Source organism: Struthio camelus, chromosome 3 (genome assembly GCF_040807025.1).
Source record: "Struthio camelus isolate bStrCam1 chromosome 3, bStrCam1.hap1, whole genome shotgun sequence".
Classification (NCBI taxonomy): Eukaryota; Metazoa; Chordata; class Aves; order Struthioniformes; family Struthionidae; genus Struthio; species Struthio camelus.
In genome coordinates, this window is record NC_090944.1 from 140,241,217 (window position 1) to 140,255,081 (window position 13,865).

General features: G+C 42.4%; 2 protein-coding genes across 2 annotated transcripts in view; one reads left to right on the forward strand and one right to left on the reverse strand.

The window, feature by feature from the left end:
• Positions 1–2,772: 2,772 nt before the first annotated feature.
• TMEM17 (transmembrane protein 17) lies at positions 2,773–7,495 on the reverse strand. Its single transcript, XM_068940622.1, has 4 exons — positions 7,299–7,495; positions 4,255–4,358; positions 3,884–3,997; positions 2,773–3,475 (listed from the first exon to the last, which is right to left on the reverse strand). Exons 1-4 carry the CDS (start codon positions 7,402–7,404, stop codon positions 3,170–3,172), a joined length of 630 nt encoding a protein of 209 aa, XP_068796723.1. The 5' UTR covers positions 7,405–7,495; the 3' UTR covers positions 2,773–3,169.
• Positions 7,496–7,520: 25 nt separating this feature from the next.
• Positions 7,521–13,865, forward strand: part of EHBP1 (EH domain binding protein 1) — a 283,064-nt gene continuing 276,719 nt past the window's right edge. The window contains exons 1-3 of the mRNA XM_068940596.1: positions 7,521–7,675; positions 8,630–8,686; positions 9,050–9,165. The gene's annotated coding sequence lies outside the window, so the exon portion shown is untranslated. The remainder of the gene's footprint in view (positions 7,676–8,629; positions 8,687–9,049; positions 9,166–13,865) is intronic.

Sequence of the window (13,865 nt, forward strand, 5' to 3'; positions counted from 1 at the left end):
AAAAAGCCCCCACTGGACAGCTTGTGTTCAAAACTGTTTAGATGTTACTTGATTTCAGTCAAAAAACTTCCACTGCAATTTTCCGTGTGCCCAGTTTCCCTCTCTTCACCTTAGTTTGTACGTATTATGCAAAGGGGAGAAAAAACACCAGAACCCATCCATCCCCAAGCACCTGCTTTGTTGAATCCTAAATAATAATATTCTACTCGTGGATGCTTTGCAATGCGAGACAAGTATGTTATTCCCGTGATCAGCAATAGGAAGAAGAGGATTTAGAGAGGACTCCTAGCTCTGCCTATACCCCTTTGAAGTTCTCCGGTATCTTTTATTGCTTCCAGCCTGTTCTGACAATTACTCCTTAACTTCATTCAAAAAGAATAAAACTTTCTTTCTTTTTTTTTCTCTTTATAACATTGTCGTCATTATTTCTTTACTCTTGATGCTAAAAGCTTCCTCCATTTATCTCCTGGTTACAACTTTTTGTACAAGCACCTTCTTCAGTTTTCCCCCTCCTCATGGAGTCCCCTCAATTCTCTTCTTTTAAATATGCTTATCCAAAGTTTCTGTTCTGAAGTTCCTTTTGTACGTCTGAAATTTGGCTGTTACAAGTGAGTAGTATGTTTTACGCTTGTCTGAATTTGCATCAGTTCTTGTGAAATTTGGTAGCTGAAGGAAAGTTTCAGTGGAAATCCCCATTGGTTGTGGGTTTGTCTTCCCGAGTGCTACTGTAATTTTCTTTGCAGTTGTAGACACTGAATGTGACTCCTTTCTTCATAATTGTTTAGGGTAGTGATGATGAAATTCATAAAAGCTACCAGGTCTGTTAGGAAACCTGAGAAGAGGCAATGGATCTTGGGTTTATCGAATACGTTGCTGACGCTTTACATCCCAGACTGGTTTCCATCTTCACCATTTCCAGGCAACTCTCTAACAGTGTTTCTCTGAATCCTATTTTCTCTATCACCTCATCGACCTTCTCTCTCTGTCCCACAGTGAGGTGTGCCCTATATCTTTGGCTCATGGCAATTTTCCTGCATGGTAATTTGATTGTCTGAGCCCATGATTTCCTTATCATTAAAAGCTAAAATTTGATTTTTGAAAAAAGTGAGCTGTGTTTCCTGGCCTTAAGCCTGGAGGCCAGCTCCTTGTTGTCAGTGTTGGTGTATGGCTGACTTTTTTCAGCTTTGTGATTTTTGCCTGGCTGGAATGTTGAATTTGAGGTATTGGGCGTTAAAGAACCACCCCCCACCCCCCCATACTTAATCTTACGGAAGGGTTTCATGTCTTAATTTTTTTAAGGTGATACAGGAAAGAAAACCAAGGGAATTACATTCTATACTTAAGGCAAGCGCCTCGATTAGTAGAGGTACATCGTTCTGTCTCTCAGAGCTCAGGCTTTCTGTACCATCTTAGTGTACCTCCTCGGTAAAACCTGCCAGCGGGCTTTTCGTAAAGGGAACGGGCAAGCCACATGCAGAGCCAAAGGGACGGCAACTGCCCTAGTACCCCCTCAAAGCTGTCGCAATGCTTGTCCTGTCCATGAACTCATGGGCAGACTTGTGGAGCAGGGGAACATAAAGATACTGCTTTCTCTGAATCTGTTTCTTCTTTTGGACAAACTATGGGAAGGCACTGAAAACTAGCAGTTCCAACTTTCATGCTCCATCATTAGCCTCTATTTCCAGGGCACATGGGAATAGTTTCTTAGTGGTGGAGGTGAGTTCCTTGAGGTCGATCCTACATCCTCTGCCAGGAAGGACAGCCTCCAGTGTTAGTCCCATCACATTTGACCAGGAAGAGGCTGTACAGCTAGAGAGGCATTAAGTTTTCTGAGTCACATTTAACGATCACTGGAGAAAATAGGCTCCAAGGTGCTCGATGCTTCTGTTCGGCCTGTCGGGACCCATTACGCTGTTATCTGTTATTCTAATGGATCCTGCAGACCTCTCACGAAGTTGATCAGCCCTGGCCTTGGCACTCTGCTGTAGCATAACTGTGGTTGACATGACAATATGTGCAATGTTTTCGTATTGCATCAGTTAAAGATGTTTTTAAAAGGAGTACCTAATGCTATAAATGTGCTTGTCGAATTACGTAACTTCTGCTTAAACCTCACTGTGTTTCTTGCAGACATTGAGTGAGGGGCTCCAAATGTTTTAAATTAACTGCTAAGAGATTCTTAGAGACCCTCTCTCAGAAATCTCTCTCTTTTCTGCACAATAGTCAGTCCTGTTGTTGGCAGAGGAAGCAGTTTGTTTAAAAATAAAAGAGAGTATGTGCTCTGGTAAGATATGGTTACAACAACAAAATGAAAAAAAGAAAGGAAATTTAGTAGAATGAGTTGTATCATTCACTCATGGATTAAAAAAAAAAAGTTCTGGCAAAGAGCAAAGGTAACACTCCTTCCTTTTCATTAGAGCTTCTATAAGCTTCCCCACTTGAGAAAACTGCACCATCCATTTTGAATGACTTGATAGCTAAAACTCCAGCTAAGCCAAAGAACAGGAGTGTGGGTTATGGGCAAGAATACCTTTAAAACTCCATTCCTAGTTTATTAGTAAAGAATTCCCAGAGCTGAAGGTATATGAAAGACCACCTCTAAAACTCTGTTGTTTCCTGTCGTCATTGGCATCTCTACCGTTCTTGCTGGGCCTCAAGATTTCTTGGCTGTGGTGGTTGGTTGGGTTTTTTTTTTCTTTCACTAAGATTGGCACCAGAGATCAAATATGTATAACATATCTGGAAGGACAGAGAGAAATTGATAGCAGCAGGAAAAAAGTGTATAAAAATATTTATTGTTTAAAAATAAAAAACTGTGCAAATAGTTCTGGATTTTTTTTAAACACAGCACATGGCTTTGTAAAATGTAAAAACTACCAAATCTATTCCGTAAGTGCTCTACCCAGTAACAGTCTGCAAATAAATCAGTCAACTTGACTAGTTATATAATAGGCTTCCATTTTTCTTGCAGAGTGGAGCTCAGATCTTTGTGGTTGGCTATGTTGGCTGTTAAGCAAAATCTGTTTCTTTTTTTTAATGTCTCTGAAATAGAAAGGTCAAGAACGACTCAAAAAATGGAAATGGAGCTGCAGCAGCATGAGGCATTCCTCAGGTAACTTCTCAGGCCCTCACTGCAGGTCCCCAGTCGACACTTATTGGGAGAACCTCCTCAATACGGGCCCCTAGCAGCCATGGGGAATGCACTCTCTTCTTTTCCTAGGCTGTAAAAATCAGGTACAGGGTGTTCCTCCAGCCGGTCAAACTCATTGAGGCGGAAGTGAGTAGCCAGTTGGTTTACCATTTTTTTCAGGGTGAGAAAAGCTGCAATGACTTGGAAGGTGAGGAAGAGAGCAAAGATGATATTGACTGCTCGTTCCAGTGGCTGGATTTTCAGACCTTCATTGAACAGCAAGAAGAGAATTATAGGCAACTGCAGGAGAAGACTCAGGAGCCAAAACCCAGCCAGCTCAGGGACCTACAACAGGAAAACATCAGTTAGTTACCTAAAAACTGGCAGAAGCAGTAGAAAATAATACAAAACTTTGTGGATAAAATCCACACTTTTATCTTTCAAAAGCCAGCACACAATGTGAAATGGTGAAGTGAGGTAGTTTAACGTTTCCATATACAGTGTTTTTAACAATACTTATTTTCCTGACAAAACAGTTTTGGTAGGCAGGAGGTCTCCTTTCTGAGGGAAAACTTTCTGGAATGCACAAAAGTTAAGGGAAGCAAAAGCCAGGGAGATGAAAGATGCAGACTGTAACTGACAGAAATAACCATCTCCTCACCTTAAATCTCTTAGAGGAACTGACAGACCGTTTTATTTATATTCAACCCCAAGTTCTCCTGTACAAATTAATATGGATGTAAGGTAACATACCTTCTCCTGGAGATTGCCCATGTATCCTAGGTAGAGCCGGATGACCTCTATCAGAGAGGCTAGGATGATGACTGTGACCACAATGAACTTGTAGTAATCTGACAAGACTGGATACTAGAGGGAGGAAGAGAGTACAAGTTTCTACCATGCCGTTTCACAATGCGCTGTCTTTGGTTAAATGAAGACACTGAATGCCACTGTAAGTTGACAGTGTTGTATTGGCTTTCAAATGCTCTCAGAACCTCCAATTTCAAGCAATTCCCGCACGAGCCTACTAAGCTCTAACTCCAATGAGCTCCACCTCTGTACTAGGAGGTGTCCAATCAGAAACGTATTAAATCTGTCAACCGTTACTTTCCTTCTGGACTCACCTTCAGCTGGAGCATGACAACAGTGCTGAGCCACCACAGTGGGAAAAAATAAACGTTGAAATAGAGGGACATCTGCAGTGGTAAACTTGAAATGATTTCATTATCTGTAGATAGAAAGAAGTCTTTATCACTTCTAGTTTGTTCCAGATGTACCTTCACTACGTGTGGCAGAAAGATACTGCTCCATCTTAGCTTCAGGCAGGGCATTAGCACTGATCTTAGGTAAATTAAATATTAAGAATGGCATTTTCAGAGACCCAGAGGAAAAACTCTGCCCTATTTTGGGTTACACCATTTCCCAGGATCTAATGTAACTTTCAGTTCACAGGATATAGAATTTTGATCCCTTAGTTATAAATTCAAATCAAGTGTTTGACTGTGGAGTAAATCATAAGCCACCAGCTAATCAACAGTCTCTGAACTAAATTGATAGGCTTTGTTCAAGTAGTAGTGTATCCTGACATTGTAGAAATAGTAAGTGCCAATTTTATTTTTGTTCTCTAAGAAAATGTCCCAAGTTTAAATGAATACACTTATGGCTTATTCTCGTTTTGTATCTGACCCTCCTGGGTACAGACTTGCTGCTAGAGAGCAGGTTTGCAATGCCCACTCTCCATTTTGAATCTTTATTTAAGATAGACATTTGAATACACAGTGACACTGCAAGATGACAGTAATTCTTTTACTTCTTTGGAGCTAACAGTTCGTCATACGTATCAAACTCAAACTTATTTCCGTCTCTCCAGACTTTAAAGGATAAGTTGACACAATGCAAAGAAAAAAATATTGAACTGCATAACACTAGGCAGGCTGTAAATTCTAAAATTAGGACTTAGCCATAGATTTAGAAGATTAAACTCAAACAAAGAAAAACTTACCAGGGCATCCCAAGAGAATTGTTTGTTTTTAATGGACTAAGTTTTATTGCCACAGTCTAGTTAACCGATGTCGCATGCAATTTACTTCAATTACCAACAGTCTCTTTTCTCACGTTTTCCCTAAATGCAGTTTGCAGACAAATCTTCACTTGGTACTACCTGAGCAAGTTTAGAAAGATTTCATTGTGAGCTGCTGCTCTGGACCTGCTGTTTTGTATCTAAGTCCCGTGCCCCAGCGTGCCACCATGGTGATATTCAATTGAAACTCAGATTATCAGCCATGTTTTGTTCACCTTTGACTTCAGAACCACCTCTCTTCTGATAATGCCATCTCTTGTCATATCTTCCAACCATTCTCATACCTGTCTTTGTTCCATCTCAGTCTGTCATCCCTGTTCCCCGTTCCACCACATGCAGCCTGGTACAGTCTGTTCCAGAAGTCTTTATGCCAGTTGCAGAAGTGTTCATGGTAGCTACTGGGCTAGGTGGGAAGGGAGGAGGATTTGGGGACAGAACTGGGACAAACCTTAAGGGTAGGGTTTGATGGGCGAGGATTTGCTATACTGAAACAGAAGGTGCAAGACAACCAATATTTTTAATAATCCCATTTTTAAATATCAACACTCTCCTACATCTGCATGGAATGAAAATCTATAGGTACCTCAAAGCAGTTTTACTGTCTACCTAAATTTGTCCGAGGAACTGTCAGCTGTTCTAATGAATGAATCCCTAAATACCAGATCTAGGGTACTAACCATGGATTGTAGAGGCACTGAGATGCAATTCTAAAACACTGTTTTATCTTTCAAAAAATCAGACTATCTAATTATAACCAACTGTGTTTCTGTCCCATTAGATGAAAATGTAATGTTATTCAAAAAAAGCCAGTGAGAATGTTTTGGGTACTTTTAGGTCTTAGTGACAAGGCATGCATACTGGTAACTTCTTCTCAAGTTTTAAGACTGTGTTTTGGATGAATGTTTAGCAATATAAGCCAAGTCTAATTCATCTTTCTACACCTAAATCGAACTACTGTTTACTTTTTGGGATTGTAAAAATATGTGGAAATGCCAGACAGTAACCCAGTGGCCCCTTGGCACCAGGGCAACTCACTAAAGTATGTATGTGTAGACTTAAGATTCAAAAACAGGACCTCAAAGAGGTTAATGGTCTATTTACCATTGGTTTCAATGGGCTGGACATTCATGTAGGAGTTTTCAAGAAAGAAAAGGTAAAATAAATGATTAAAATAAGAAGCTATTCCTGGAGTTAAGAAAAGCGTCTCAGTGGTGCTTGGTAGCTGTAATTAGGAATTGATCTGGCTAAACGAGGAAGTGCTAGCACTATAGATAGACCGGTCTAACGACACAAACAAAATGGGTTCTCTTGAAATAATAATAGCTTTTTGCTTTATTTTATCATCCTGCAGGTTTCACTAGCAAGGTGACGAAGCTATCGGTCCTTATTGGTAAGAGCTGCAAGAAGAAGGTTGAAGGTCTGGGTTTTTGCTTGGTTCGTCTCCTTCTGCTCTGAGCGTCCGGTGGGTGTCCTAACTCTGCGTAGGACTATTGGGCTTAAAACAATAGCTCCCGTCTTTTATTTGTTCTCAAGGTTCTCTATAAAATCATTACTACGTTTTAATTTCGTATAGGTGGAGTGTACAGTGTGTAGTATTGGTGTCTTTTATCGGTCATATTTTATGCCGACTCGCTTATTGAGCTGTAAAGGTGGGTGCAGAGGGTCGTGCGGAGCTGCTTTTAAATCAGACTGTTGCGCATTTAATATTTTAAGTGCCCGGGAAGCCAGTCTTAACCCTGCGCCACTGAAGCACGTTAAGTGCAGGGGGAAAGATTACGGCCGCTGTTGTTTTACTCCAGAAAACACCCATTAAGTTACACTACATCATCGACAGCGAAACCAGAGACCACGTAGAGACCGCCAGGCCCGCGCCGGCCCTCCCTCAGGAGAGCGGAGACACCGCGTAACGGCCGTGGGCGCGCGGCCCCGCCCCAACGGCCTCTAGGCGTCGGCTGGTGCCGCCATCTTTATTCCTGGCAAGCCCCTCCCCTCCCCCGCGCGCCTCGGCACCGTTCCCTCGGCGGGCGCTGTCCCCCGCCGCCATGTCTGTCGCTGGCACGACGCCCGGCCAGCCGCCACCGCCCTTACCTGCGCTGTTGCCCGGGGACTGCGGGCCGCTGCGGCGGCTGCTGTCGATAAAGACAGTGCGGCTAAAGGAGCCGAGCCGCCTCCTCAGGGGCTCGGGCAGCGACATGCTGCGGCGCCGCGGCCCGCCGTTACTGTGGCGACGGGGCGGCGCGCAGGCGCAGTGGGGCCGGCGGCGCGTCCGTTGGCCGCCTCAGGACGGCGCTCGGCGGGGGGAGGCGCTGGCGTGTGGGTGGATATGTTTTTTCTAGTTTGTTTGGGCACGGCTCGTTATTATTATTATTAATTTGTTTTTTTTTTTTTAAATCACGGTTACAAAAGGTTGTTTCAGCAGGCGGTTGCTTCCCTCCTGAGCAGGGCTGTTTTCCATCTCTATGAGGGTAAATTCAGGGGATCCGTAGTGTTCAGTGATAACTAGGGAGGGAGAAGTGGAGTAAGGGTGGACATTGTTGGAGCTATTTAATTCCTCAGAGTGGGTATTGTTTTGAGTGGCTATCATACAGCGTTGGTTTTATGATAGATCGAGGTAAAACTCAGCTAGAAAATATCCTTTCCTCGAAGAAACCTGTTTGTGGCACAGCTGAGTTAAAAGTAGTGGTGATATCAGCAGAGCCTTTTAATTCCAGTTAGCTTTTATGCCTTATAGGAAGTCTTCCTGGGCAGTAAGAAAAGCTCTTGTTTTATTTTGAACGTATAGGTACTTTGTGCCTGAACCCTAATAATGCTGTAATCTGTCACCAGGATTTTTCAGAACACTTAGGGCCTGGCTCCTTCTGAGGAGAAAGGATGCGTTTTGTAAGCCTGGAGGAAATTATGTTCTGCCTGACCAGAACAAAAGAGCAACTTGTGCCCTTTCCTACGAGGGCTGATAACTTTTGAACTTTTGTGATTTTTATGTACCTAATGTGACGTGGCGACTCCCTTCCCTTCTCCTTCCAAAAATCATATTTAGCTACTTCCCTGGGTGCTCATTCTCTAGTATGACTTTCCAAGCTCAATTATCTCTGACTAAATAATTTAAAGCCTAGTTTAAATTTAATTTTGCCCTATTCCACTGGGAGAACCCCAGAGACAGATGAAAAACATGAGTTCTGAGAAATACGTTTGGTTTAGTGCTGATGAATGATGTAGTATTCACAACAGATACTTTTCAAAGAGCTTCCCCAAACAGATGTATGCCAGCAGGGACCTACATAAAAAACTTGGGTCCTTCAGAAGAGGTGAAGTGATTTTTAAATAATTGCCGCAGGTTGGAGGGGAGAAGGGTCTCGAGGAATCCAGAATTCTGGAAGGATCCCAGAATTTCAAGGGATGCTGTGCATGTCCCCTAACAGGCAAGGAAGGCAGCAGGCTTTGCTGTGGAAGTACTCCTAGAAAATGAAGCTTAAAAGGTAGGTGATGCTACAGATAAGACAAAACAGAAGCTTAATCCTGTGCAATGCTGTATGCAGTTTCTGTTGAATCCTACAGAAAGGGATGCAAAACTTAAAACAGGTCCTGGGCACAAGAAGGCAGATATGCTATTAAATGTAAGATATTCCTTACAAAATAACAAAAGAAAAAAGATAATGTAGCTCTGTCTGTACAGCACTGACCACAGCTCAGCAAGGCTGCCTGGACTAGCCTTGAGCTAGCTAGCTCAGGTTTGCTGCTAGGACAGCTCTGCAGGGAAATAATCTAGCAAAGGCAAAATGAGTATTTGTCCAGCTCCTTTGACCTGACTGTATCTGACTTTGAGCTCTGTCTTATTGTAGGCATACTGACAATGGTGCCTGAGTGAGCTGGCCTATTTGATGGAGTAGACATACCAACAGTCTTGTGTCCCAGCCAGACATGGACCCCAAAGCTCAGAGCTGTGAAGGCACTGGAGGTATACCATAGTTTCAATGACTAAAATCTGTGCCTGTGTGCCTGCTAATTAGCTGACTACCAAGTACAGTACTAGAAGGGTTTAAAGCTCTCTTTAACATTTACGGCAACGTGGAAAAAAAGTGTTAGGTAGGTTGCTGAACGTTTAAGAAATGCAATCTGTATTTGTTATTTTGCCAGTTGCCAGTAGGTGCTAGAAACAGGTTTCCTACCAGACTCAACAAATGATTTTTGAGTGCTTTTTGCATCATCTTGCACCTCTTGCTGTAAAGTTGTGCTATAGACAGTGGCAAGATGATGAATCCGTGCAAGATTTCTAATCAAGTTGCCTGAAACCCTGTTTTATTGTTGTTGCCTTGGTCCTAATCTATTTCACACCCTTCCGATTAGGGGTGCACTATTCCCATATTCTCAGTTAATTACACCCAAGGAACAGGTGTATATGAATTAAAAGCGTGGTTGGGTTTTGATTAAGGAAGATCTTCATGGAAGTTGCAGGGTTTTTCATAGTATAAGCTGGTGGCCTGTTAAAGTTCAGCCTTTAAGGATTTTCCTCTTGATTACTTTTTCAGAATGGAAGGAGGAATTTTTCCTAGAATGCACAGTGTTGTTCCTTTCCTGTTGCCAGTGGCTTTGAGCAGGGGCCCTGATCTCCCAAACTGATTTTCTTACGTTCCCCCATTCTGAAAACCTATGAAGCATACAGTCGGGTGTCCTGTGAGCAGCTCTATGGCAGTCAATGGAACTTGGTAAAATTGGGCTCTGCACTTTCAAAACTGTGAAGCAATCCAGCTTAACAGTCAGTGAAGTGTGAAACTGAGTAGCAGGTAAAGGAAAGGCTGATGGAATGCAGATACCACAAGAAATGCCTGGATTTGCCATGTGAACTCAATTTCCAAACTCAAGGTGTGAATCTGTGATATTTGGCAGCCTCACGTTTATAGCAGATGGCCGAGCATTCCACACGTCCCCGCAAAATAAAATTGTGCACATTTTTATTTCGTGTTTTGGTGTCCGCTCAGACGCTTAAAATACTCCCTGAAGACGGAATATGCTTTTTGTTTTGCTAATCCTGCTTAATTTTCTTCAGGCTGAGTCGTGCATTTATTGTCAATGTAATGAACAGAATTCCTCTGATTTTTTTTTTTAGGGTTTTTTAGGGAGCAGTTTCAAGCAGAAAATAATCTGAAACCCTTTAAGTATCAGAACACCAGGGTATCTGCATTGATAAATCAAAGCTTCATATAACAGAAGCTTATAAATATATGCTATAAGGGGTGACAGAAAGAAAAACGCTTAGCCGTGTGTGACTATAACAGTTATGATGGCCATCTGTATAAATAGTGTAAGTATCCAAGTTTTATAATAAAGTTGTATATTGGCTTTTTATTTTTTAACGGAAAGGCATTCCGTTACTGAATTCCTTTGTGTCTATCCACCTATGAGTGCTTAAGGTAGAAATAGACAGATTTCCAGTTCTCCAGGCTTCAAAATAAGCTACTGAAATGAGAAACTGGAGGAAATAAACCCATAGTTGTGCAGCATATTAAGTGACTGTTTTATTTCTCTCGGCACATGCTAACTATAAATAAAACAAAAGTCACTGAAAATCTGCCTGAAAGCTTTAAATCAGAGGAATATTGGATCTTTGTGTATCCACAGTAGTCCAACTAAGTTGGTAGACACTGGCTTGGCTCCCAGACCGAAGCTCCTGGGGCTCTCTGGCAACAGCACTAAGCCATAAACACCAGATGCAGTATATCTAACGAAATTAAATATCAGCAGTTTTTTACAGCTGGCATTTCAGAAACACAGAGTTCATTTAAATGGTGCCAATGGTTTATCTTTCCACCTGAATCGCAATTGCTGTATTTCTGAATGTGCTGGTTTGGAATCTCACAAATGTTGTTTTCCCTGGCATGCCTGCGCTACTGCCCCTTAGATAGCTATAAGCATGCAAGCAACAGAAATCATTCTTCCCTTTGCTTGCCCTTTAATACCTGCCCAGTGTTTTAATAGAAATCCTGTAAAACATGTAAAAAGTGCTGGTGAACAGAGGTATGCACAGACAAGCAGAGTATAGGCTTGTTTTCTCCTTCTGTTCTCAGAAAGAAGTGACAGATTGGGAATTTTAACAAATTACAAATGCCATGAGGACTCTCTGTGTTTGAAAGGATCACGTTATTAGCTGTGACAGTGTCTGCCAGAGCAATTTCACAGCTGTGCGCCTGGCTTGCGGTACCCTAGGACAATCTTTTCTCCATGTCACTTGAATGCTACTCCCTGGTGTTCGTTTAACACCTAGAGGATTTTTGTGTCTGGTAAACAATTATTGCTGCTGATGAGACCTATTGGAGGCCCCTATTTCAAGCATTATATATAGCTGCAGTCCTTCCATGCATTAAATATATCTTGGCTATTTTAGTCTTAAGCATAAAGACAGTAGGGAAAAAAAAGCTATTACTTGCTCCCATGAATTGATTTTCTTCTTGCTGTACTTGGCATTTAGTTAAAACCGTTTCCTAGCTTGTTTTGTTTTGGCGATTTTTAGTTTTATAAAGCACGTTGGGAAACTCAAAGCTGGTGCTGCTGTTAAACCAGTTTTACTGTTTGTTTTGCAGAAGTACTAAAGGACTATATGGTACAGAAGGAGGTACTGTAAATGGATGAATTTTGAGCCATATTCTCACTTACACAAACGTCTGTTGTCATTGACGTGCCACTGAAAGCTTTTCTGTGTGACCCGACTGGTGCAGAGAGGCCCCTTCTTTTCCAAAGGTGGCTCTGGAATAGCCAGCAAAGGCCATGTTATAACGCTGTCAGTCAGACTGACATGTGAAATTCAGGTTTCATTTTTCTGATCATAAGCTTTGTCAGCAAACGGATGCTCACTCTGCTTCCAGACTTTACGGGAGATAAATTCTGCCCCATTCACACCTGCAAGTCTTGGCACGACTGGGCTTTCTGTGCCTCTCCTCTCCCAAGTGCCAGAATTCAGGCTTCAGACTTAATCTTTCAGGAGGTGCAGAGCAAGGTGGTGGGGGCTGTCGGTAATTCTCAGCAAAGCAGGTTTCATTCGATATGCAGTCGGAATAGCTGCGCTGGTCTCTTTGTGCAGAAATGTGCAGTGAAAAACCTGCCTCGGCTCTAGAGTGGCTTTGCAGCCCTTTGTAGTTGCAGGGGAGTATGTGTGGGAGGATACTTTATTGCAGAGGATCTGATGGCTTCAACTCTGTTCTCTTTTCTTTGCCTGAATAGGTAGGTGAGGTGATCTTTCCTGCTGTAATTTTTGCTGTCTAAATATTACTTGTGCAGTCCAAGCTAGTTTTGCAGGCTTCACCTCTGACATGGGTTCCCCTAGAGGGCAACTCCTAATTGCAGTTCTTGGGAAGGAGTGATCTGCTTGCTGCATGCATCTGCCCTTCTCTGCTGATTACAGAAGGAGTCTAGATGGTTTGCTAAAACAAGGTGCAAAGCAGTTAAAAGCTGGACATTGTACAGAAATCTGAACTCACCCAGAACTTGTTCTGGGGACCTGAGCACCCCCACCTACCTGGGAGGGGTGTTTGTGTTCTCCAGGCATGACACCAGATGCTTTACCTATGCTCCGTATAACTGATAAAAAATGCTTCCTGGGACACCGGCCGTGGCAATGCTGGAAACAACCTTCTGTTTTCTATTGCAAAATCCAAAGGTGCAGTATTTAAAAATTTGCCTCCAAGGTGGCATGCATCTGTGTGCTGATAAACCAGAGGCAGGATTGAACGTTCACTGCATACATGCTGCTGATGGTGACAGTTCTCTGTAACAGCTGTTTAAGCACACCCTTTGCAATTAGGTCAAACTTAAACCCTAAATGAGTGATGCAGGACAATATTAGTAATTTGATCATTTAGGAAAAAAAAGCCACAAGGCAGAGAGGATACTTACCGTCCATATTTAGACGGATACATGAATGCCTAATTTCAAAAGCGTAGGTGTGTCAAACGTTAATGCAACGTTAGTGGGAGCTGCAAGTAGCACCCTGAAAAATGAGGCCAGTTATTTGGGTTCTCTGATATGCATTTGGATGCCTAAATTTGAACTTCCAAACACTAGCAAACTTTCCCTTTGCTTGGAAGCTTTGCTGAACGTAAAGGTACGCATTGTCTAGTCAAGTCAGAATCTGTGGGTTTCTATTATCCATTCTTCATGTTCGTGCCTATGCTTCCTCCTTGTGAGGTTCAAGGATTTTGAGAATGACTGGAAATCCCCACAAGTCCCACGGCTAAGGCACAGAAGCAGAATTCTGGTTCCGGGCCTTTAGTTTTGCACATCGTGGGTTACGCTGTTGGGGATGCTAGGGCAACACCACTGCGATCTACAAGGTCTTTCTGTTGGGATGTGGATTTGGCTGCATATTTATTTTTGTTCTGTGATCTGTTGGCTTTAGGCTCTTTACTGAGTTTCCAAAGAAAACAAACTTGGCTGAAGTTCTCATTGAGTACTTCAGAAACAAGAGTCTAGTAACTCTCCAAAGTGCCAAAGAGCCCCTATGTCTATCTTTATTAGATTTTAAATTATTTCAGGGAGAGGTTTTGTATTTGTGGGTACACTTTGGCTCCTTGCACCGTTGCACCTCAGTCTCAGCTGTGATAGGAGTTGCTGTTGTAGTATGAATCATCGTTTTGAACTCTCCAGTCTGCTGTCTTTGAGATGTAA